At 47.5% G+C, this 23,126-nt stretch overlaps 1 protein-coding gene across 1 annotated transcript in view; it reads left to right on the forward strand.

The window, feature by feature from the left end:
• The window catches only part of LOC146186615 (nephrin-like), a 100,239-nt gene that overhangs the window by 73,353 nt on the left and 3,760 nt on the right, over positions 1 to 23,126 (forward strand). Inside the window, exons 11-20 of the mRNA XM_084608066.1 lie at positions 1,808 to 1,961; positions 2,107 to 2,165; positions 3,465 to 3,711; positions 8,459 to 8,776; positions 10,648 to 10,932; positions 14,740 to 15,048; positions 15,206 to 15,496; positions 16,518 to 16,685; positions 18,042 to 18,184; positions 20,150 to 20,261. Of these exons, the coding sequence (XP_084464192.1) occupies positions 1,808 to 1,961; positions 2,107 to 2,165; positions 3,465 to 3,711; positions 8,459 to 8,776; positions 10,648 to 10,932; positions 14,740 to 15,048; positions 15,206 to 15,496; positions 16,518 to 16,685; positions 18,042 to 18,184; positions 20,150 to 20,261 (2,086 nt within the window). The remainder of the gene's footprint in view (positions 1 to 1,807; positions 1,962 to 2,106; positions 2,166 to 3,464; positions 3,712 to 8,458; positions 8,777 to 10,647; positions 10,933 to 14,739; positions 15,049 to 15,205; positions 15,497 to 16,517; positions 16,686 to 18,041; positions 18,185 to 20,149; positions 20,262 to 23,126) is intronic.

A 23,126-nucleotide genomic window follows, 5' to 3' on the forward strand; every position in this document is an offset into this window, starting at 1 on the left:
CGCCCATATTATGTTTCGTTTACTACTATCTTTCTTTTCTTTTTTTCACGATGCTTTCATTTCCAAAAAGCCACGCTTTTTCCAGCTTTTCAGAAGCCTGATTGTGGACGCGTACTGAAAGTTTACAAAAGCACACCGAAAACTCCAAAAAACTCTTTGGCTCTGTCGGCTTACCATGTTTTTTTTTCTTTATTGCGCACAGCGATTGTCATCGGCGAAAGCTCAGCAATGTATGAAAGCTCACTGCAAAATAAAAATAAAGAACGCTACTTAGAAACTTCAATGAAGCATTCGCGTAGAGGATACTTCGGTCTTTTCATATACGCGTTTTTAATGAACGAAGTTGGCATGTTTTGTAGTAAGGAAGCACAAAATGAAACGATGAGAATGACTTAATATATTTTCACCATATTTATTTAGTGTATGTAGCTAGCTTTTTGTTTCTTTTTTGCTGAATAAAGGTTTTCGCAACCTTTAAACGAAGAATGACACATTGACATAGCGCAATCTCAGACAGGGCAGGAGAAACTGAGGTTGCTCTTTGTGAGAGACGAAAAGAGACCTTCTTAAAAAAGTAATAATCTCATTTTCTCTAGTGAAATCGATGCGCTACTTTCCTGTCTATCCTGATTTAGATGCTATCTGCTATTGTTTTTCAATGCAGGCTTTTTAAAGCCCCGTTTTGCGCCGTTCCGATGTGTTTCTGTAATAATCCTTCTGTATTTTCTTCTTTTTTTTTTCTAAATCCTCTTCACCAGACAGCAAAAAAAAAAAAAAGATATATATTTCTGGGCGTAACCTGAAAGTGGCTTTCCGCAGATGTGCTGCTTGGGATTTTTACCTGCTTTCAGCTCAAATGGAAATGGAAAGAATGACAGTGTCTCTTTCATTTCGCCGCTCCTTTGGAAACTACAAAATGTATCGCTAGCTTAACGTCTTTTCCTGTGAGGGCTTGCTAGCCGTATACGTTCTTAAAATGACAAAAATAATGAAATTGGTGGATGCCATTTATGGCTGCAACTTTCACTCGGTTGATTGCATGGGTCTCGAGCCCTATCTGAGAACGCAAGAAAAGGTAATTTGATAAAACGAATCTTCGTCGTTGGGCGCTTTTCTTCCAAGACGGCGAGCGCGGCGCGGAGAGAGCTGACACCGGGATCAATACTGTCTGTTAAACGAGATTGGCCGCAAGTTTTTGTTGCTTGGCGCCGTTCGTGGATAGCCTCAGAGACGACCCCTACATGACAGACGGTGCTAGGTTTAGAAAACCGCGCAAGATCCTTCGACGGCAATAGTGTAAAAAATCGGTTCAGCAAAGAAATCATTCTAGAAATAGAACACTCACAGAGCATCTTATGGAAAGAAAACGTAAACTATACCAATGACATCCACACACTCACCTTCCTTGTCGTCTTGGTATGGCTGCGTTCCTTTGCTTGTTAAAAGCTATTCTGTGTAAACGTCCGACGCTAGGATTCTGGTTGTTGAATTCAAACATATATGATACTTCTGCATCCAGGATAGTTCTTTTTCTTTGCCTTTCTTTTTGCTTGCTCTCTTTAAAATGTTCGCGTAAATTTGCAGTCCTCCTCATTTCGTAATTTTCTTTTGTTTCACATTGATGCATATTAAGAGTGGTTGTTATTTTTTACTTTCTAAGCTATATGTTGTGGAATTGTGCCATACCAAACAAGAATGTACTCTGCCTTTTTTTTTTTTTTTTCTTATAAGGCCATTTACAAAAGCGGGAGGCCGAAATTACAAGGAAAATTTGACCATGAAAACGCCGCTTCTGTGATTTCTCCAGGTGAACTCCACCTCAAAAGCCAACGGAAATTCGGTGACCTCCGAAGTGGCGATCGTCGCTCAGGACTCCGACAACGGGGCCGAGTATCGTTGCGAGGCGTCCAACCCGGCGACTAAGAAAGCCCTGACGACGAGCATCAAGCTCACGGTTCACTGTGAGTGTGCCCTCCTCCCGCAACCTATTTTCACTCCACCGAGGGAATCAAAAGCTTGTTTTCCATACACGACCACAGCCATTTTGCCCAGTTAATGACATTCTAGTGGAGTTAATAAGCCTACAATGTGACCCTTTTCATGCAGTCCCACCACCAGCTGTGACTATCAAGATAAAACCAAGAAAACCAAGGTCTGGCCAGAAGGTAAGAACGAGAACTCAATACGCTTCGCTTCATTCTTACTATCTCTGTCTCACGCATGCGCAGATTAATGCAACCGTCAATCCTGACAGCGGAGGTCGCATTTCTGTGGTGGAGAAATGCAAGTCGCCCGTGTACTGTGCGATGCATGTGCACGTTAAATAACCCACATGTTATAAATCACTGCGGAAATCTCTATTGCGAAGCACCTTGCTCTCTTCTCTCCCTCTGTTTTTCCTTCCTTCCCTTTGGTTATCGTCAAGATTTTCACCTAAACGTCACACAGCTATCATTCCGCAATATCAATTTTATTTTTAGTTTTTGTTTTTTTTTTCAAAATTTTAAGACAGTTACTTGTGACGACTTTGGTTTAGTAAAGTAACACTTAAATGATAACAATAAGCAGCATTTATAGTGATTCTGTCGTGCCTTCTGTGTCGCGAGAAAATTTGTAAAGACAAGAGCAGAGGCGCAGTAGCTGCTCGCTTCTCAATGCAAACCTCAAACTCGTGTTTAGAGAATGGATGGAGGAAGGGTCGATTGGAGGAAGAGAAACATAGGCGCCGTTTCGGAGGGCTTCGGAGTATTTTAGACCACTCGTGGTTCTTCAACGTGCACTGGCTTCACACAAAACACTGTGCCCTTTGCATTTCTTCGAGATGGAAATATGACCGCCACGACTTGGGTTACCTCCTGCTTCCTTGGCGTCAGCAGCCAAACTCTACAGGTGTTTTGAGTGCGCCCGTTTGGCAGGAAGGAGTAATTTTTTTTTTATTTATATGGCTGGAATGCATTTGCTGTTTTCACGCCTGCACTTACTTTTTGGCTGCGTAGAATTGTTTGGTTTAGTTTATAGGGTTTAACATCCCAAAGTGGTTCAAGCTATGAGGGACGCTGCAGTCGAGAGCCGCTGATAATTTCGACCACCCCGAGTTCTTTAATCGGCACTGACATCGCACAGCACACGGACGCCTTGCTTTTCGCATGCATTGAAAAGCGGCGGCCGCCGTGACAGGGATTGAACCCGCATTCTTGAGTTTGAATAGTATTCGAGCGCTCTAACCACTGAGCCACCGCGGCGGGGCCGTAAAATTGTATCGATAAATCCATGTCGGCAGTGAATGACTTCAGAGAATGGGATGACAGGCACGTCATGGGATGACAAGACGTCACGCTGTTAAGGACATGCCCGTCACTAAGTCCAGTGCCGTTTTTTATTTATTCATTTATTTATTTTTGAAAACGAGTTTTCTGGCTCGTCGTCCGCAAACGCTAAAGCCTTCGCACGTGTTATCCGCGCAGCTGACGCTGACGTGCGAGACCGGTTCGAGCAATCCGGCGTCTGTGATCACTTGGTGGAAGGACGGCCTGCAGCTGTCCGGAGCGACCGACGAGGCGCCCGTGGACGCGCCGTATGGCGGCAAGGCCTCCAAGAGTGTCCTCGTGGTCAACGTCACCGCCGGGGACAACGAGGCCAACTACATGTGCCAGGCCACCAACAAGGCGCTGCAGTTGAGCGTACATGACTCCGTCTTCCTCGACGTGACGTGTAAGTGAATGCAGACGCACCCGTTGATATCTCTCTCCCTCTCTCCCTTTCCCTCTCCCTCTCAATGCGGCAGCCCTTAATCACGGACAGAACTGATTCAAAAGAGGCATTTCATCATTTCGTAGACTCAATTAAAACGTTACAGATGTTTTTTAGTAGGCCAGTAATAGTCATTGCGATTATCGATGCCTTCTTCTTTCTGTTGTACTTGGCTATTGTAATGAAATTCTGGACGAATGGAAATTGTGAAATATGCGGTTTCCTTTGAAGGAGTAGAATACTTCAAAGTTAATAATATTATATCGTGCCACATTATAAACTGCGGCTCGAACGGCACATCGCGAGGCATCTTCAAGCTGCCTGCGACCACTTTCTGCCTTGGGATGCCGCTAACCTCGAACAACAAGAAGCAATTAAAGCGAAGGTAAATCTAACATAATCAGCGAACACGGTCAGGCCATAGAATGCCTCGACGGCATCACGATGACGTCAGTGCAGTCAGTATGCGTCTTTGAATTTTGCTCACACACGACGCGACGTTTTTGTTTGTTTCTCGAGTGTCCTATGGTCACCAGCTCCTGTTGTTCTGCTTTGGTTTTGACATGCCTCAAAGCCTGTGACTATGCAAGCCTTATTTAGCAGAGTAACTAACCGTGTTCCGAGTCAGCTGCGCCATTATGTTGTTGCGAAACAGTCGCTTTCTTTAGGCGCGCTAAGTGAAAAGAAGGGGGAAGTTTTCTGCACTTCTTTTCGTGAAAACTTGGATGTCAGACATGTATCACTTATATAATTCAGGTTGCTCCGCTGGAAACAGAGCCAGTGAAATTTCTATTGTTCTTGCAGCATTTTGCTTCAAAAGATGGGTTACTTCCTGCGCTGCTTTGCTTTTTTCTTCCTGCAGGTAAAGTTTCTCCGAAAAGTTCTCCCGAGAGAAGGCGGCTTGCTAACGAGATAGTTGGCATATGCAAACGAGGTGACCACAGCGGTGTATTAGCGCATTCTAATGTACCACAAGCTACTCGTACTTCCTTCTGAAAGGTGTTGTAAGAGCTTCTGATAGCAGAACACCGTCGTTAGGGCGAGTTAGCTTTAATGCATTGCTGCGCACATTTAGCCTAGGCATTTGAAAATTGAAAACGGAATTCGAACTTATATCAGGGACGGTTAGGCCCCAGACAGTGGGCAAAGCCCACAAAAAAAAAAAAAAAAAAAAAAGCTAAAACGCGGTAACATTTAGTTAAATCGCATACACATTTTTTAAATTGTACCGCTAAATGGAAACAAACGTGTTTAGAAGGGGGTCTACACTTTGTCGTCTAGAGCAACCTTCACTACTCTCACGTGGTTCTGAAAAAGGTATTAGCACGACAGTGTCACGGTTGCTGTTCAGCAGGGGAATATGGCGGCGCCGGTAGCGTGTACAGAAAGCACAAATTAGTCTAAATGTCTGACGACACCTGTGGAGCGGTGGAATTGTATTTACGTCGGGCGAGCTTTCGTGTAATGCGGCACCTTAAGACTGCATGCTGATCAGTATTTGTGAGATTAAAGAGGCAATGGTTAGGGGTAGCGGTTAAGCCATCAGAGTGCATGTTGGAGGGTAGACGCGAATGAATTTACGCACGAGGAACGTTAATGACCGGTGTCATTAACGCTTTCGCGCCTTACCCCTAGAGCTGGAGCTTAAATACCCCCAGATGTTTAACGCAAAATCCTTACTTGCGTTGAGTGGCGTGAGCAGGAAGTGTGAGAAGAATGTGTGAGCAGGAAGCGACGTCAAAAATATCACGATTTCGGATCAAAATTGTGACGCACTGTGACTACTCTTTACCATTTCGCTTCCCGCTTAGCAACCATCTGCTATAGTAAAGTTAGAGGATAGTTTGCCATAGTGGTTCGAACCGGCATACCTCCAATTATATGCCGTGAACTGTATAAGGGTTGAAAATGTTTAGCACTCTACAAAACTCTCTCCGTGCTAAAACGTCAAGCGAAACCGTGCCAAACCGTAAGAACATTTGATTTCATGTCCGAGTCGGTTTAAGTTAAGTTAAATCCTGGTTGATTGTTTTTTTTTTTTTTTTTTTATTATAACAACATGCGAATGTTCTCAACTTTCCCTGTAATGTGCGTTCGTTGAGCTTTTATTTTATGTTCATATAAAGCAACTACATTCAGCAACCGGAACGAAAGGAAAAAGAAATGCGCAAAGAGGCCTTTTGAATAGGTACCGCTTTACTATTACTACGAAGGCTCCTCATCGCTGAACGTGCGCTTCAAAGACTCTCTATACGATTTATTTCTCTTTTATTTTTATTTTCGGGACTTTTGTCTGTCTATACTTCACTCGATGCTGCGTCGGGACGATAAGGTTCCTGCTGACGCTGCGACGACGCTCGAAAGTGTTGCGCTGAGCGTCTCCTGCTCGGAAAGAGGCAAGGACTGAAGCCACAAAAGGCAAATGATTCGTTTGCGACTCCCCGCAGCCAGCTCCTACGCTGCAGCCGTGTTTTCATCTCGCCAAGAGCGGCAGGCACACGCGTATGCTTTCTTCTCCCGAGTCGAAATCGGCGGCGGCGGCGCGCGCGCTCTCAACGCGCCTCGCGTACGTTCGCGCTGCCTTGCGGCACGCGTTTTCCTCTTCCGACTCGTGGTCGCAAGGCGCTCGTGCACCGTTTGTCTTCTCGAGCAGCCCTTTAGCGCCGCCGCCAGCAGTGCCTGGAACACAAAGGGAAAATGAAACGTGCATCACAGCGAATGGGGAATGAATGGTTGGTGCGAAAGCAGAATGCAACGCGCGTTTGTTCGCAACGCATCTAGCTGCAGCGCCTCGTTGCATGCCGCTGCTATACATTTGAAACCCTTTCTTCCCCACAGCCCCTTGCACTCCTCATTCGGGACGATGCGAAAACCGCCTCCCAGCAAGAAAAAGGAGTGAGCGAAAGGGGAAAATGAGGGGAGCACGGGGGAGGGGATAGTGCTCGCGTCAAGCCTGCGAGGCAGTGCGGGGGCAGATGCTGACGAGCCAAGGATAAGGCGCAGGGCGAAAAAGACGGCACCGCAAGAAGAACGCGAGAGAGATGCGCAGAAGCGCCTGCAGCTCTGAGGCCGCTTGCCTCGTTTCCAGCCGCGCCCTGGGTGGCAGCGAGACAAGACGGATGCCCACTTCAGCGAACGAAAGCGCGCCGCCGTCCCCGGTGCTGCTCCACATCTCCAGATAAATAGATTTTTGTCGCGAAAACAACGCGGCCAGACGCGGAGAGAAGACAACGGGCCGTTGCTATACAGAGGTTCCGCTGAAACCACCTCCCTCTCTCCTTCTCTGTAAGAGAGGCAAAAGAAAAAAAAAATACGCCATCGTTTTGGGTGCAAGCGATGCCGCTTCCGTGCGATGATGCCACGTGCGAAGAGGCACCCTGCCACTTGGAGAATAGCCGCCGGGTCTTCTCCGCCACGCGGAGCACCGACGCTCCTTGCCCTATCAAACTTCGCTAAAAGGGCATGCTCCGGAAGTGTCCGCCCAGGGCTAGCGTTGCGTCCGTTCCCGGATCCCCCCTCCTTCCGACACCGCGCTGCCGGGGAGCGTTATGGCGAGAGATCGCTTCCTGCCCCGGAGAGCGCTTCCTTTCGTTATTTCCTTTTTGTTTCCTCGTTTCTTATACCGTCCCCTGCGCCGTAGCTCGAGTGCGCCGCGCAGCGAGCGTGCACGTTACTCGCCCGCGAGCTTCTTCGTCTTGGAGCGGTGTGAAGTGAGCGGCATTTTGGAGAGCTCGCCGCATTCTCTCGCCGAAAGCGGAACCATTAACAACGGCTGGCGCTCCCCTTTCGAGTATCCTTCTCTTTCTTGGTTTTGTTTCCGTCGGTAGGTTGTGTGTTCGGTTGTTTCGAGACGGGCCTCGTCGGTGCAAAGGGCCATCGTAGTGCTCGTTCTGCTTCCAGGTTCCAGCCAGTTATAATGGCGTTGTAAACCCGGCTAGTCTACTCCGCTCACTGGCCGGGTGCTTTTAGCGAAGGTGTTTGCTCTGCAGTCACGAACTGCGGTCTTAACATTCTTCCTTCTGCCTTACGTTTTTTTTTTTTTTTTTTTTTTTTTTTTTAATACTGTCCCGAGCAAACTGCAGTCGTTGCCACGTTAGAAAGTGCCTCGACTATAGAGCCGACAGTCCAGCCTAAATTAATGTTTCTGCATTGTTGACTATAGCACTTGGGGAGCAATTTCCGCCCGCAACACAAAGCGAAATGAACAAGGTTTACAGTGAACCGTCACTGCAGAAGCCAAGTGGTTAATGGTTGAATTTCTCGTCTTATCCAGAGCAAAGTTTCCGCGTGTACCAAAGGGTTTCCTGCAAAACGTCAAGTTGCAAGCTCGGACAACCCTTAAAGCTTCCTTCTGACTAATGACAGCTTTGAGCTTCGACTTATCAGACTTCCTCCTCTTTAGTAGGCCTATATAATGCATCTTCTCCGAAAACAAACCACGTGGCCTGAATACTTTTGTTGAAGGTTACACTCGGCGACTAGTAAGTAAGGTTTGGTTTTATGGGACGTAATTTTCCAAAGCGCCTTAAGCTATGAGGGACGCATACACGAACTACCCTGCTACGACCAACTGTGTGACGCCGTGAGGTTACCGCGCGCAATCCGTTCGTACCATGCATGCCATTGGGAGTGAGCGAATGCGATAAACGCTACGAGTAGGCGCTTAGCGACAACGCTTTTTAACTCTGCCTTTCCCTCCTCTTTGCAGACAAGCCCGAGTTCTCGATCGGACCCCTGGAGCGCTTCGACATTGAAGAGGGCCGCTCGCTGGTCATCAACCTGACGGCGCAAGCCAACCCTCGCCCGGTCAGCTACACTTGGACCAAGGGCGACCGGCGGCTACCCACGGCGCGCACCTCCGAGCGCTCCTCGAGCCGCTCAGCCTCTTCGCCCTCGGCGCGAGTGTTCGCCAGCGGTCCGCTGCTCAATCTGACTGGCGTGGAACGCAGCGACGGAGGCGTCTACGACTGCGAGGCCACCAACAGCGAGGGCTCCACTAAGGTCTCCATACTCATCAACGTCCAGTGTGAGTACGATAAATTCAACGGCCGACTTACGGTACACACCACGCATTCCACTTGGAGTCAGTCGTGAAGGCTGTTTACTCCAAGCGTAATGATGATAACGATCGTAATGAATATTAATGGCACGAGGGTAAAAGAGGGCCATGGCTAAAGTGTCTGTGATGTGTAAGCCTCCATTTGCAAGCACTTTGCACAAAGCAGAAAGACAGCAGTCCGGTGGAAAGCTTTGTTGGAAAGCCTAATAGCGCTCAAGGTCAAGGACCGCCCCCCCCCCCCCCCCCCCCCTTTACACGACGTCGATGCACAAACCGCTAGGCCGCTACAGTAGCCGTACGTCAAACCTGACTTCGTCACAAACAATCATTGCCAGTTGTCCAACCGCTGGCGGGGTTGCACGTTCTGTGTAGCTGTACTCAAAATGTACGACACGTGGCCATCATTTTTTTATTCTTAAAGGGGGCAATGTAGAGAGAGAGAGAGAGAGAGAGTAATTTAATGAGAAGAAAGGTGGAGAGGTCGGCCGGCGGTAAAAAGACCCTGGCCTGCTACGACACCCTGGGGAAGGATGGAAGAGGAAGTAAAAGAGAATTAGGGTGTGAATGAAGGGTGATGATGTCATAGTACAGTGAGGTTTCACTTGTGGTCCGAGTTATTTAGGAGACGCGCAGATTTACCGACTCTCGTGCAACTCAACAATGCAATTTCCTGTATGAATAAAGGGAGTTAGAGGTGACCTTGGTTCAGAGAAAGCCGGGTACCATTCAGTCTCTCCTTTTGATGCGCGCCTACTGCCTGCGTAGGTACCCACGGAAGGTAACATTCAGGGAAATGTTCTTTCTTTTTCATCTTTTAAGGTGGAATTAGAGGTCGGCTGTTTTCAGCATAAACCTGACGCAAGCGACTTAACTCTCTTCAGCCTTTCATTTCCAATGTTATGTCCTAGATTGGTTGATAGAAGAAAGAGGCACTGATAACATTCTGCTAATCGGCTTTAATGTAAAGGTATTTTACTACAACGATTTGGAGCATCGTTGCTTTCCTTAAGTCCTTTGAAAATCCGCTTAGAAACTTATATAGGCACGAAATACTGTTAGTGACCGGCCTTAGTGCACAAAGCGTAGTTGGCCGCGAACCTAGCGACTGCTGAAAAATAGACGATAGAAGTTTGCGGATTCACGTTAGATGTCCGTTTGTCTTGTTCCTTTTCCAAGCCGCCTAATAGGATGCTTTATTTTTTCAACACCTCTTTTACTCTCAGTTACTTAAAAAACTATTGATTGTTATTTTTTTTTTTACTAAACTCTTTTGCTGTTAGGTTCACAATGAGCCCCTGTGTTAGCAGCTGCTTTCTGATGATTAGATCAAACTTCAGTTTAGGCTAGGAAACGCACTTTTGTGTTCTTGTTGTTTTTGTCCTGCTGTAATTCATTTTGCATTTGCGGTGCGAAGTGATGAATTATTGTACATATATTCACAAAGTTCATAGTGAAAACTATATTTCATGGATTCGGTAGTACGAAATGGGCCACGGTGAATTCCATACTTTTTAAATAATACGTGCACATGATTAGTATAGCCTTCGCTTTCTTTCTTTTTCTTTCTTTCTTTCTTTCTTTCTTTCTTTCTTTCTTTCTTTCTTTCTTTCTTTCTTTCTTTCTTTCTTTCTTTCTTTCTTTCTTTCTTTCTCTCTCTCTCTCTCTCTCTCTCTCTTTCTTTCTTTCTCTCTCTTTCTCTCTCTCTTTCTTTCTTTCTTTCTTTTAGCACCCTGTAATGACCTTGCCGCTAACTGCATTCGTATAATAATAAAAATAGGAAGCGTGCTTTTATTTAAACATCCCTTGTTTCTCCTGCTGCTCTTGCCCCACGCGTACAGATGGCGCCGTGGTCAAGGCCGTGACTGAGACTGTGATCATCGACGCGGGCTCCAACGCGCAGCTGGAATGTGACGTGGACGCCAAGCCGTTCAACGACGACACCGTGTCGTGGCGGCGGCCGGGTTTTGACATGAGCCGCACGCGCCAAATGATCAAGAGCGAAGAGATGCGCTCCATTTTCACCGTCTACAACGTCTCGCGAGAGGACTCGGGACCGTTCGACTGCGTCGCGCACAACGGCATCGGCGAGGAAGCTGTCCAGACCGCCAACCTCATCGTTAAATGTGAGCTTAATTCAAGAAATTTCAAAATTTACGGTCGCCTTCTTTGTTTTTTTTTTTTTTTTATACCTCGGCCTAACGCATAAAAGTTATGCATAGTGCAGGTTGCTAGATAATTTCTGGCGCCACGAATTTCTTTGTCGCGTACCAAACTCCTAGGGTGTCATATAGTATGATTTGGAATTAGACGGGATGAAATGAGAATATATGTGACTGGATTGAATGAAATGAGTGGGATGGGATGGGTAAGATTGGGACGTTATGGTGCTGCAGGGCAAGATGCGTTATGGCGTGTAGACATCCCGAAGCTGGACCCCCTCCCTCCATACGGCGTGCAACTGGTGGTCTTTGACGTTAATTTGATCGCGCAGAACAAGGGCGTTTCGTCATTCCATCCTTACCTGTCGCTCATTATATCAAAACGCCACAAAGTGGCCGCGACGGATTCTCAGCTAGTTGAAATGTATAGTTTTCTTGCGCCTGGGGACATCTCTTCGCATCACATCGGCGAAAAACAAGGAAAGCTTGCTTACGCAATAAAAATTGCGCAATCAGCACAATCGCCGGTCGTATAATTCAACAATGTCGGCGACATGAAAGCGCAGCGGTACTTTCTTTTTTTTTGCAAATCCCACACTGGTCAGGGCCTCTTCCTCTACGACAAAGCTGTTCAAATCTGTATGTGTGTGAGCTATTGACACGTCACCACAGACTTATAGAAGCTTCTCTATATACCAGCCTATTGGTCGACAGCCGCGGTTCAGCACTCTTTCGTTGAGAGGGAAACCGAGACCACAGGCATAACCCTGTCAATCCAATCGCATTAAAAAAATATATAGAAACAGTCTCATTAAACGTTTACTCCACGATTTTTTTTTTTTTTCCAGGGTTCATATGGCGCGGAAATTGTTTTTCAACGCTTAGATTTTCTTTCTTTTTTTTTTTTTTTCAGCAGCTGCAACGTCACTTGAACTCGGGCATCATAAAATTCGCGCTTCCCTTGTATGCTCACATAAACTTCGTCTTGTATATTTCAGGACATCGAGTCTTTTGCATTAAAGTCGGCCGCCCCTTACTCCTCCCACATCGTCATATTTCAGTTGTCCCCCGAGCCAAATAAACACGGCGGCGTCGTTCAAGCGTCCAGCAGAGAAACAAATATACCAAAATAGAACCAAAAGTGAGGCGCGTATACTTTACGACCTCCTTCTCCTTACGTATACGCCGCTCAGATTGCAAGTGGCACAAAATTCCTGGCCGCGGCCATACCGTTGCCACAGACGCAATTTTTCAGCTGCTCTTTAGTAGGAGGCACCAGGGCGGACCTTTGGGACAACGCGACGCTACGCGGCTCGGCCACACATTTTTCCCTCTTTGTCCGCTTAAACAACCCGTCCGGGAGAGGCTTAGTTTGCAGGCTTAACAGTTTTAAACGACCGCGACGCAGTGCACTCATCCGTCTTGCAACTCTGCCTGGGTGGCTTTATTAAATTGAGTTCGCCGCCTGTTTGTATTTTCGCTAGCCGGCATCTTGCTCAGGCTTGCTCTAACGACAACTGCTGAAGCCATGGCGTGAAAGGGGGAGGGGTTTAAGACAAACGCAAGCAAGAAGTGCGTCGTTCGCGCAGTTGTATGCTATTTTTAACAGTCTCCTTTAATGCGCTCCATAAAGACAGCTGAGCGTAGCTCTTTTTTCCTGTTGCTTCTCTTGCCGTCGCGCGTTGGCTCCGTTAATAAAATCCTCCGCCATCTGCGTCCGGCGTTTTTGTTACTGAGCTCAGGTGTCGCGTGTGCTGTTAGCGCGGCTTTCGCAAGAGCGTGACGCAACCCCGAATGTGGCCGGCTTTATTAGGTCATTAAAAATAAATAGGCCAGGTTTGTTCCATGCTACAGCGATGACAGCTATCGCAATTTTTTTCGAGAACCTACCATATACAGTACACTTAGTCTGGCCCATCTGTTAGGAAAGCGATTGTGAAGCGCTGGAATGCAATTAAGAATTTATGCGCAGCTGCCGGCAGCGATATGAAGAATAGCCCGAACCGCGGACGATATAGGTCGCGGTATATGACCTGGCGCTTCATCACAATGATATTGCGAAGCTTGCAGCGTAGACGCGTGCCTCTAAAAGTGACCGAAAGCAGGATAAATCGGGGTTACTCAGTGAACGTCCAGCATTCATCGTCGTCTTTCTGCGAAGTAGCTATAATAATCTGGAAATGGCATTCGCCGGCACTTCATCCCAGCTGCGTAGCCGAGTGTCGCAAACAGGTTCGTATATGTTAGGCCGACTAGGCTGAATAAACAGCGACACACTGAATCATAAAGAAGACTGTGGCTAAGATCCTGGCAGCCTGTCACGGTAAAGCATAGAAGTTCGGCCATTGGCTGTATTTTTTTTATCTCATTTATTTTTAACCGCGTTCTTTGGTTTCAATTTTCACCGTTTTGTTCTCGAAAGAAAAAGACAATGAAAAACGCCAATTCGGGACTATATACTATTGCACCTGACATTTTGGGAGCGTTCGTCCTCTTCGCTGTTTGCAGCGTGCGCCCGACAAAAGAAGTGAAAGCAATTTCGATTCCCACGTGCTTTTATTTTCATTCTCTTTTTTTCTTTTTCTTTTTTTTTTTTTTTTGCCCTATTCCTAGCCTACGCCGTTCCGCATGAATTCTGTCTGTTCCATTTCAAACATTTCATTGTTTGTTTGTTTTTTCACTTCCTGACGTACTTTGAACCCTTTCTTTGTTCCCTTCCCAGCAGCGTTCAGCGTTTCTCTGCAATTCGTTTCTGCGTGCTCCGTTTGCTCGCTCTGCAGTGTGCCACTTATTTGTACCTTTTTCTCTCTGGTAATGGCTATTATAATTCTCTTCTCTTCCCATTTCTTTGATTTATTCCACGTCGCGCATCAACTACACTAGAACTTACTAGACAATTTCCGAAAATGTTAAACCAGCTCCACCATTTTTCCGCACAGAGCGGGGCCAGCTGTAAGGCAAGCGGTGCAAGTGCACTTCATTTGATGATTCAGCAGATGACAAATGTTTCCCTGATGACAGCGTCAAAATATCGCCTTTTTCTTCGATCGAAGTATGCGGTTTCGGTAGAGGGAGACCTTTTTTTTTTTTTTTTTTCGTTGAATAGTTAGAATGAGGGCACAATCTTACATATTTGCTTCACCATCGATCAGCACGGGGCCTGTTATACCTCAAGGGACTATTTGACGCTTTTAAGATCAGTCGCCTGGTGAGAGCTTTTTCTGCCACTCTCGCGGCGAAGCAAAGCGACTGATCTGCATGCGTCTCTACTGGCGCCTTTCTTTCGCGTGACTATCGTTATTCCCTCGAGATGGCGCAATTAGAAAATTTAACGTCATTTCATTTATAGGACAGCAATCGATTGATCTGAATGATCGTCAACGTCGTCACCGGTCTTGATTACACGAACTGCAAATCAAAGGCTTTGCAATAATTTGCAGTCAGTCGTTCCCTGGGTAAAGCGCGGTTACTCTATATGAACTTTCTCGTTTTCTCTTCGAACTAAATTTCCGCACGTTCGTAGTTACCGCAAGTGTCTTAAGCGACCATCGGCTCTCTGTTAAAGCATTACGTGCCCTAGTCATGTCAATTTTTTCCTATCTATTATGGCTAAAATGTCATACGTGAGTTCAAACCTATTTGCTGATTGACAGTTATCAATTGTTTTAGGTATCGCGTATCGTTTAAAATTGACTTACTAATTGATTGATTAATAATATGATTAATTGATTTATTGATTGATTGACGTGACGCCCCTCTTTGTCGTTGCAGTCCGTCCCGAGATCGACCAGAGCCCTCCGCAGCTGAAGGCCGCCGGTCGCGAGGGCGGCACGGCCGAGCTGGTGTGTCGCGCGCAAGCGGCTCCAAACGCCACGTTCTCCTGGTCCCGGGAGGGCGTCGTCATAACGGCCTCGTCGCACCCGGACAAGTACGACGTGTCGGTGCGACAGATCGACCTCATCACCTTCGAGAGCACGCTGCACGTGAAGCGCATCCGCTCCTCCGACTACGGCCACTACGAGTGCGTGGCCCGCAACGAGCTGGGATTCGACTCCGCCAAGGTGCACCTGGACACGCTCAGTGAGTGTCGTACGGCAGTGCTTATACGTGACGGCTCCGCACCTCTAACTTGGCTTCGTATTGGGACGCGCCTTATATACTCTTCAGTTGTGGCTATAAAATCGCGGTACGCTAGAGAGAAACCGGTCAGCAATGCCCCCTGTCTTCGCGTTTTCAGGTGCTCCAGATTCTCCGCTTCAACTGAAGGTGACCAACGCGACGTACAACAGTCTGACGCTGGTGTGGCGACCGGGCTTTGACGGTGGCTTGCCCCAGTCCTTCCGCATCCGGTATCGACAGGCGCAGTCCAGCGAGGGCTACCACTACCAGGACGTTCTGTTGTCCAACGCCACCAGCTACACGGTCGGAGGCCTGCGCCACGACACCGAGTACACACTGGGCATCATGGCCTTCAACGACTACGGAGAAGGAGAGTACCTCAAAGACATCGTCAAAGGAAAGACAACGGGTAGGTTTTCTTGTTACGACGTTCGGCGAAGGTCGGGCTGCGCAAGGAACGCATCGTCTTTCGATTAGCCTTGAGTGAAGAAATATTGGTTAAAAATGCTGCGTTAAATTATGACCAAAATATCGATTCAAACTTTCGATTAACTTCGCCTCCAAGCGTCCTTTCAGTAATAAAAAGGAAACTACAATATCATTTATACATCGGCACCACACACACGTCAGATTTGCGTTCGGGTTTTTATTAAACAATATTTGATAACATGGAGCCACATTTCGAAAGGAAAAGAAGTGGGAATATGAAGCAAGAGAATGCATTATATGTTATATTGCTGAGCAGGCGTAGTGTATTATTCTGTACGGGTTTTCATTATTTAGGGCTCCTGTACTGAGGTTCTGCTAAGTTGCACAGATACTACTCGATCAAAAATAAATAAATAATGAAAGCGGAGTAATACACAAAAGTCCCGGTTATTACAACTTCCATCAGACCAATAGGTTTGTTTCATTGTTAATGGCTTTTGCAATGTTCGTAATTCTTCATCATCTGCGAAGAACAAAAATAAAACGAAAACTAATTTTTAAAAGTGTCTGCTGCAGGCCGCTTTCGAAACGATGCGGCGGGGGAGTTGCGTCAGAGTGATTGCAGTTTTTCGTTTTAAGCTTCGCCCAGATTTGTCGGCAGCAGAAGCAGATCAATCCTTTTCGTTATCGCCAGTTAATCAGCAGCGCTTCTGGCGCTAAGCTAATTACAGAGGCAGCTGCGTTAATAGCGTTGATGAGTGAGTGCCATCGACTCGAGGATGAAAGCGTTTACTTCGAATGTGTTCCTTAAAAAAAAATTAAAAGCGTCTCTCAACGTAAACCCCCTTTCAAAACACGGGAAAATAAAATCGACAGCTCAGCTTCTGCTACAGCGTGTCGGAGCAGCCCTTCCGCTAACTCGCTTCGGCGCACGAGCGAAATCGAATTAGGAAAGGAAACGAGGCGTCATTTTGCAATCGTCTCCGCTCTTACGTTCGCAGACGACGCCCCACCTGCGCTGACCCAGGAGATCCCTCCTCCGGCCAAGATTGACATCCCCAAGATTATCATCACAAGCGTCTCCGTCGTGGGCACGTCGCTGTTGTTTCTCAACATCGTCCTAGTCATTTGTTTCGTTCGGAAGAGGAGGAAGAAGCGTCTCGAAGAAGGTAAGCGTGGTCGTTTTCACGCCCCTTTCCTTAGTTTCGTTATCCTTTGTCCCTTCCACGTTGCGTTGTTCCTCCCCTCAGTTACTCTGCTTCGTATATGTTTATTTCCTCTGTTTCCTTTCGGTCCACCGACGACCTGCTCTCGTTTTAGCTTCCTTTTTTTTTTTTTTTTTTTGCTGTTGTTCTTTTGTCGTGCTAGGACGGAAAAGAAAGGCCTGACGCAATGTCCTTCTATCGCTTCTTTCTTTCTTTCTTTCTTCCCTGCCCGCCCCCTCTCGCCTGGATAGCTCTATCGCGCTGCGCAAAACTCTGCCAGAGTAAGTCGCACTTCAGTTTGCTGCCCGCCATGCAATTCTCATGGGAGCGCGTTCCGTACATGCAGCGCATCGCCGTAACGCCTCGTACTCTTCTTTTTCGTTAAATGAATTTCCCGCAGCACGAACCACCTTTCATTTCTCCTCTTCTCACCTCGCTTCTGGAAAAAAGGCAGAAACACTGAAACAATGTGACCAGAATATTTCCCCTTTTCTCTCTACCACGGCTTCTCCTACGCTGGTACCGCTGTTGATGCGCGCATGTTGGTTTTAGGAGGCGGTGGAGCGACATTGCTCTTGACCTCTCAAACCGGTGACGCTTGAACACTGGCCGCCATCGTTGCGACATCCTATTCAATTCTTCCTCCGCACATTCCGGCTGAATTTGGCTGGCTCTTTATGCAACACTTCTAGAAGCCACAACGGGTGTTCTTAGTGCTAAAAAAAATTAAAAACGGTCTAAAAAAAAAAAAGGACCATTCTCGGCCCCAGATTTCAGACACTCGGCTCCCGTTTTGCATGCGAATGCTGTGGTTTCGAACGCTTACTCCTTGCTTTCTTCAGTTTCTTACTTTCACACTACAACGCGAGGTGCTGTTAACGTTTTGGTTCGTGTAGATGTGCTGCTTTATTCGCGCGGGAAAGTTTTCTGGGCCATGACGCAATGTTCTTTCTAAAAGAGTTCCACTCTATTCTGACCCCTCTTCCCCCACTTCGGTGTTCGTCCTTTACCCTTAAAGTGTTAAGCAAGAGCTCTCTTCAGCATTCGCCACTTCCTTGGCGCTCTCTGTTCAAAAACTGCGTAATCTCTTCTCTTCTTTACATGTCTGTGGCCCGCGGTAAAAAAGAAACTGCCTTTGCCTCACGACACGCTCGCCCCTCTGATTGTGTTTACCCTCTCCTCTCGGAGATCTGAGCTTTATCAATTTATCGCCGGTTACCTGTGCACAAGTACTTTTTTTTTTTCTTAACTCTCCTCTTCTTCTCCCTCGCCTCCTCCTTTTTCCCCTCGTCGCTGCATCCGGCTACCTGCCTGGCCCAGAAGAAAGCGACCAGTCAAGCAAGACGGCCACGATCGAAATGTACGCGCCGAGCAGCTACAATGAGACCATGAACGGCGAGACGGTCAGTTCCACATCCGAGAAGAGCGAAGCGTACTCCAACGAGCACAGCGCTGAATACTCGGTGAGTGTGCAAAATATGCGCTGCAATCTACGTAGCTCCGTTTCGCTATTGAGCATAACTACTCAGGTCTTACTTAAAGTTCTGAAAACCGAGTAGAACTTAACGGTGCTTAAGCAAAGGGCTTTGCAGTTGAGGCGAGCAGCTTTAACTGGTAATATCTACGTGCCGCTCGAGCTTGGCGGTTTGACATGCATCATGGCACTAAAGAGCTACGGAGCTGAAAATGGTAGATGTAACGTCAAGAGATAGGAAACGTGCAGAGTGGGTAAGAAAAATAACTCGAGTTAGCAACATTCTAGTGTAAATCATGAACAAGGAATGGGCAGCACATGTAGTGCGAAGAGAGGATAACAGATGATCACTAAGAGTAAATAATTGGGTTCCAAGGGAAGGAAAGCGTAGTAAGGCGGCAAAAAATTAGATGGTTGGTTGGTTGGTTTGTGGGGTTTAACGTCCCAAAGCAGCTCAGGCTATGAGAGACGCCGTAGTGGAGGACTCCGGAAATTTCGACCACCTGGGGTTCTTAGATGGGTGGGTGATGTTAAGATGGGTGGTGAAGATGGGTAAGATGGGGGGGGGGGGGGGGGGGTTAAGATGGGTGAAATTAGATGGGTGGGTGAGGTTAACAAGTTCGCGGGGGTGAAGTGGATGCAGCTTGCACAGAAGCGAGTTAATTGGAAGAAAATGGGAGAGACCTACGCCCTGCAGGGGGTATAGTCAGGCTTATGATGATGATAATGATGATATCATTATGCAACGCTTTACGTTGGGAAGACCCTGAAATGTGATGGCAGCTACCAGCGTCAAGAAAAGTAAACAAAAAAAAATCACTGATAGGTTCCGACCACTTTGATAACTTGATGTTTTCTCAGTGTTTCAATTTGCCCTCTGATGCCTCCATTCATGTTGTTGCTATTTCTTCTGCTTTTGATTTTTTTTTTCCACAGTAAGGCATTGTGAAGCGTGTCGTCCATATATTCGGTGCTTTTATGCAGTGCCGCCTTACCGTTTGTTTTATGCATTCGTCAACTTTTCACGTACTCGTTATCCATTCGTAACGTTTCTGCGGCTCCTGTTTCAGATTTTTCAAACAGAATTAAATGTATTCGACTGTCATAATTGGACCCGCAGAAAGGCAAGCCCGGACAGCTCTCTCAATTTGTCTGGAATTACGTTTTGCCAGTTTTTGGGACGAGTTATTAAAACGTTTTCACGTTTGTCACGGGCAGGCCCCTATCAAGCGACACAGAGGGTATACTTCAATCCGTTCATTCTGCCATCCGCCGTCCCGCCTGTTTATTGTCGCTTTCTTTCCTTATTACGTCCACATTCTTCAGGAGTCGTAGATTCCATTTGAACTGCAAACATTCCGTTCCATCATCGAACAGAACTTGCGTTTTCCGTCCGAAATGAGCACACGCGAATGCTGCATGACCCGCTGTGGGCGACGATCGCTTTTCGTAAGAAAAAAAAAAAAAAAAAAAAAAAACCAACAACTAACAATTTCGCAGCACTTCAAAAGGGGGGAAAAAAGCAATAAGAGCGACGACGCAGCGCAGAACCTGCAAAAATTTCCGTACTGGGTGTTCTTCGCTACACACCAAAAATGCAGGCGCCGCACATACGCCGCTTCACATTGCAAAAATGTAGCGGGCTCCAGGTCGATCTTTTCCCGAAGTTCCGGAGCGCCGAATTTGTATAGCGTGAAATTCAATAGAGGAGAGCGCCGCACGGGATCGCTGGGTCGACGCGCAGTCATACAGAGCGAGCGGCTTCGTCAAAAGCACTTCAAAGGAGCGCGCTCTTGCCGCTTCTATGCGAGAGCTCGCGAAGCGTACTACGCACGCACGGCGCGCGGAGTCGCGCGCTCTCTGTGCCGCAGCGATTGCCGCGCAGCGGCGGGCCTAATGCCTCGAATGCCTGTTCCTCTCCCCTATCATAACTCCCTCTCTCTCTGCCTTGCAGGAGGAATCGAGCAAACCCGCCGCGGCTACGTACTTGATCGATCAGGCGAGCGACACCTATGTCCCCGACGGGTCACTGCACTACGCACCCTACAACCGCTACGGCGACGAAGGTGAGATGCCCGCTTTTGCAAGAAGACGAATTGCGACCGCTCGCTTTACTTCGACGTACTTCGTGGCTTAAGTGCGTGAAGTGCGCATGCGCACTTGCACGGACGCAGCACCCAGCGTTTGCACTTTCTGAAGGTGTAGAAAGAAGTCACTGAGACTAGCGTGGTGTCGTATTCAATTGTATATTGCTTGATGAAAAAAGGGGTGGCGACTTTAGCGACTTTAGCTCGCTACGATGATGGCCATTTTGTACTTTCGCTATGCACTTGCTTATCTGACAGTAAAAGTTGTTTCTCTCTATCGTGTCTTTTTGTGCCCATAGTTGACAAAGAGCCTGTCATTGTGTCGGCCTTTGGAAATATCTCGGACAAAAACTGATATGCATAGTTATAGACAGCTTTGCTGGTGATTTCTGTGTTGCTTCCTTGAGATCTACAAAAACTCTTTTCGTATATATTTCGGCCGTTAACCTTCTCTAATGGACTTTTTTTATTTAAACTAAGAGGGTCGTGCCACTCCTCCACGCGACCAAATGTAGCTGAAAGAAAACTTCATCTCGACTCCGGAATGCACCGCGGCATCCTCTGTTTTAGGACGACGCATTTCACCTCGCCGCCGCATTACTTCTTTCGCCTTTTCGGCGCGCACACAGAACCTCTCTGCAAAACTGAAAGGTCGCCTCGAGTTCCTTACGCGGCTCTCAGAATGACGCACATTCGCGGTGGAGTTACCCCTCTCTCTCTCTATCTCTCCCCTCGCCCAGCACTCGCCCCTCCATACGCTGCCACCTCGTTTCTCCGCATACATTCTCCTCCTCCCTCTCAGACCGCTTTTTCTTCCCCATCTCTCCCCGCAACTCACTTTACGCGGCTAAGGACACACTTTCACGCTCCATTTATTTATAAAGTTCCCACGTTTCTCGTTCGTTTTCTTCCTCCTCGCGGATTTTATTCCGTCTCGGCTCTTTTTACCCACGCTACACCGTTTACGCGGCGAGACATGCCTGTAACGCGCAGTGTCAGCGATCTCCACCGCGTTCGCGTGATGACCGTTGGCGGAGCAAGAGCACAAGTAGGAGAGAGAGAAAGAGAGACATCCGAGCCAGCCGCAGGCGTTTTGGAGGCCCTCGCTCGACATCGCCTCATTTTCTCCTCCACGGAAGCATAATGCGCTTTAATCTGCATATTTTTACCCCGGGTGGCGAGGCTTTTTCCCGGTGATTAAGCGCCCCGCTGGGAACAAGCCTAACGACAAGAACGCGCCCTGAAAGCGGAGGAGGCAGGAGAAGGACAAGAGAAAGAGGGGAAAAAAAAGCGCCGGAAAGAAGAAAAAGAAAACGCTCTGAAGGAAGAAGCCAAAACTGAGACCGGAACGCGTGAAACGCGAAAAAAACTCAAGGACGAAGACCTTTCGGGCCCGTGTTTCCCGTTTGCTTTTGCTTTCAGTTGTCGCGCTCACTTTGTACTACAATACAGTAAGGCCGAGTTAGCTAGAGCTGCGTCCTCTCCACCTCATCTCGCTCTTCTTCTTCCTATTCTCCTTCGCCGCTCTCTTCCACTCGTGCCAATTTCTTCCCAGGAACACCGGAGCGCGGCCGAAACAAGCTACGCTAAAAGTTGGACGCTTGTTGGCCGGTTCGCTCTTTTTTGTCTTACTCGAGCGTTCGGGCCATTTTTCTGCGGCTGCGCGAAGAACGAGGCACGTGGAGCTCGGGAGGAAGTTAGGCTCGAGAAGATACAAAAAGCTGGCCGCAGCGCGAACGTTGTTTCGGGAAGCCTTTTGTTCGTCTTCCTGCATTAAGCTCATGGAGGTGTACTATCGGGCGCCTCCTCCCAGTCCCTGTTTACCGGGTTTTGCGATAGTTTGCTTTCTTTTATTTTATTTCCCTAGCCTTCCTTCTTTTCCTCCTCGTTATCGTGCGATTTGGCGGCCCGTTCCCGCCTTCGGCGTGCGCGGTAGCTCGATTGTTTCGCTTCATCTATCAATCATAAACTACGCAGGCACGTCCACTTTAAACTTGGTTTTCAGGATGAAGTATAAAAAAATGCAGTCGAGGGTAAGTGTACCACCAGCGCCAGCAGCCTGGAAAGGGGAGAATGCGGTCAGGTAAAGAAAATGCGCAGGGTTTTAGTTCGAGCTGCCGGGCCGTTGCTCTTCTTTTTTGGTTTCAAGCCAGTCCACCACGTACACCTTCCTCCAATTTTTTTCGGGCCACATGGTGTCGTTAGAGCCGCACAATGGGGCACCTAAGGCCCTTGCGAAGCTGCCGGTGTCCTCGCCCTTAAGATTGTGAGCTACAGCCGTTCCTCGAACGCCCGACCACAAGTGAAATAGATCCAGGATTTTCGCTAATTTTGCTAACAGTTGCAACCACACCTTTTTTACACTGCTATCTATGACTTGTGTCGACTCCTGGTGGCACTGTGACGGTCTGTCGTGTCGCATAGCTCAGTAAAGCACGATTACGAAGATCGCGTGCCGTTCATATAAACGGAATGCTTGTAGCAAGATGAAACCAATAAAGCTACCAGCCGTGCAGGAATAGCTCTGAAATTCATAGCTGCTTCTTTTCTTGTTTTATCACGGACCTGACGTGTCGCCGAAACACGATGCTCTAACCCTCCAAATTCGCAGTCACGAATCGCTCTTCTGATTTCGTTTCCTATTCGTTATTTTTGTTTTTACGTTTAATTTATAAATCGGGTGTTTTGGTTATCTGCTTTTCGGTGAATGCTCAGAATAAGGCGTGCTAAAAACATAGAGCACAACTGCTTCCACGCATGATTTCGTAAGGATGCGTACAGAAAGCTTTACCGACTCCGCTTTCATCCCGTATGCAGAGTCGTGCACAGCCGTCTCGTCTTACG

This window comes from Amblyomma maculatum, chromosome 6, assembly GCF_055883805.1.
Source record: "Amblyomma maculatum isolate TAMU_Amacu chromosome 6, ASM5588380v1, whole genome shotgun sequence".
NCBI classification, from domain to species: domain Eukaryota; kingdom Metazoa; phylum Arthropoda; class Arachnida; order Ixodida; family Ixodidae; genus Amblyomma; species Amblyomma maculatum.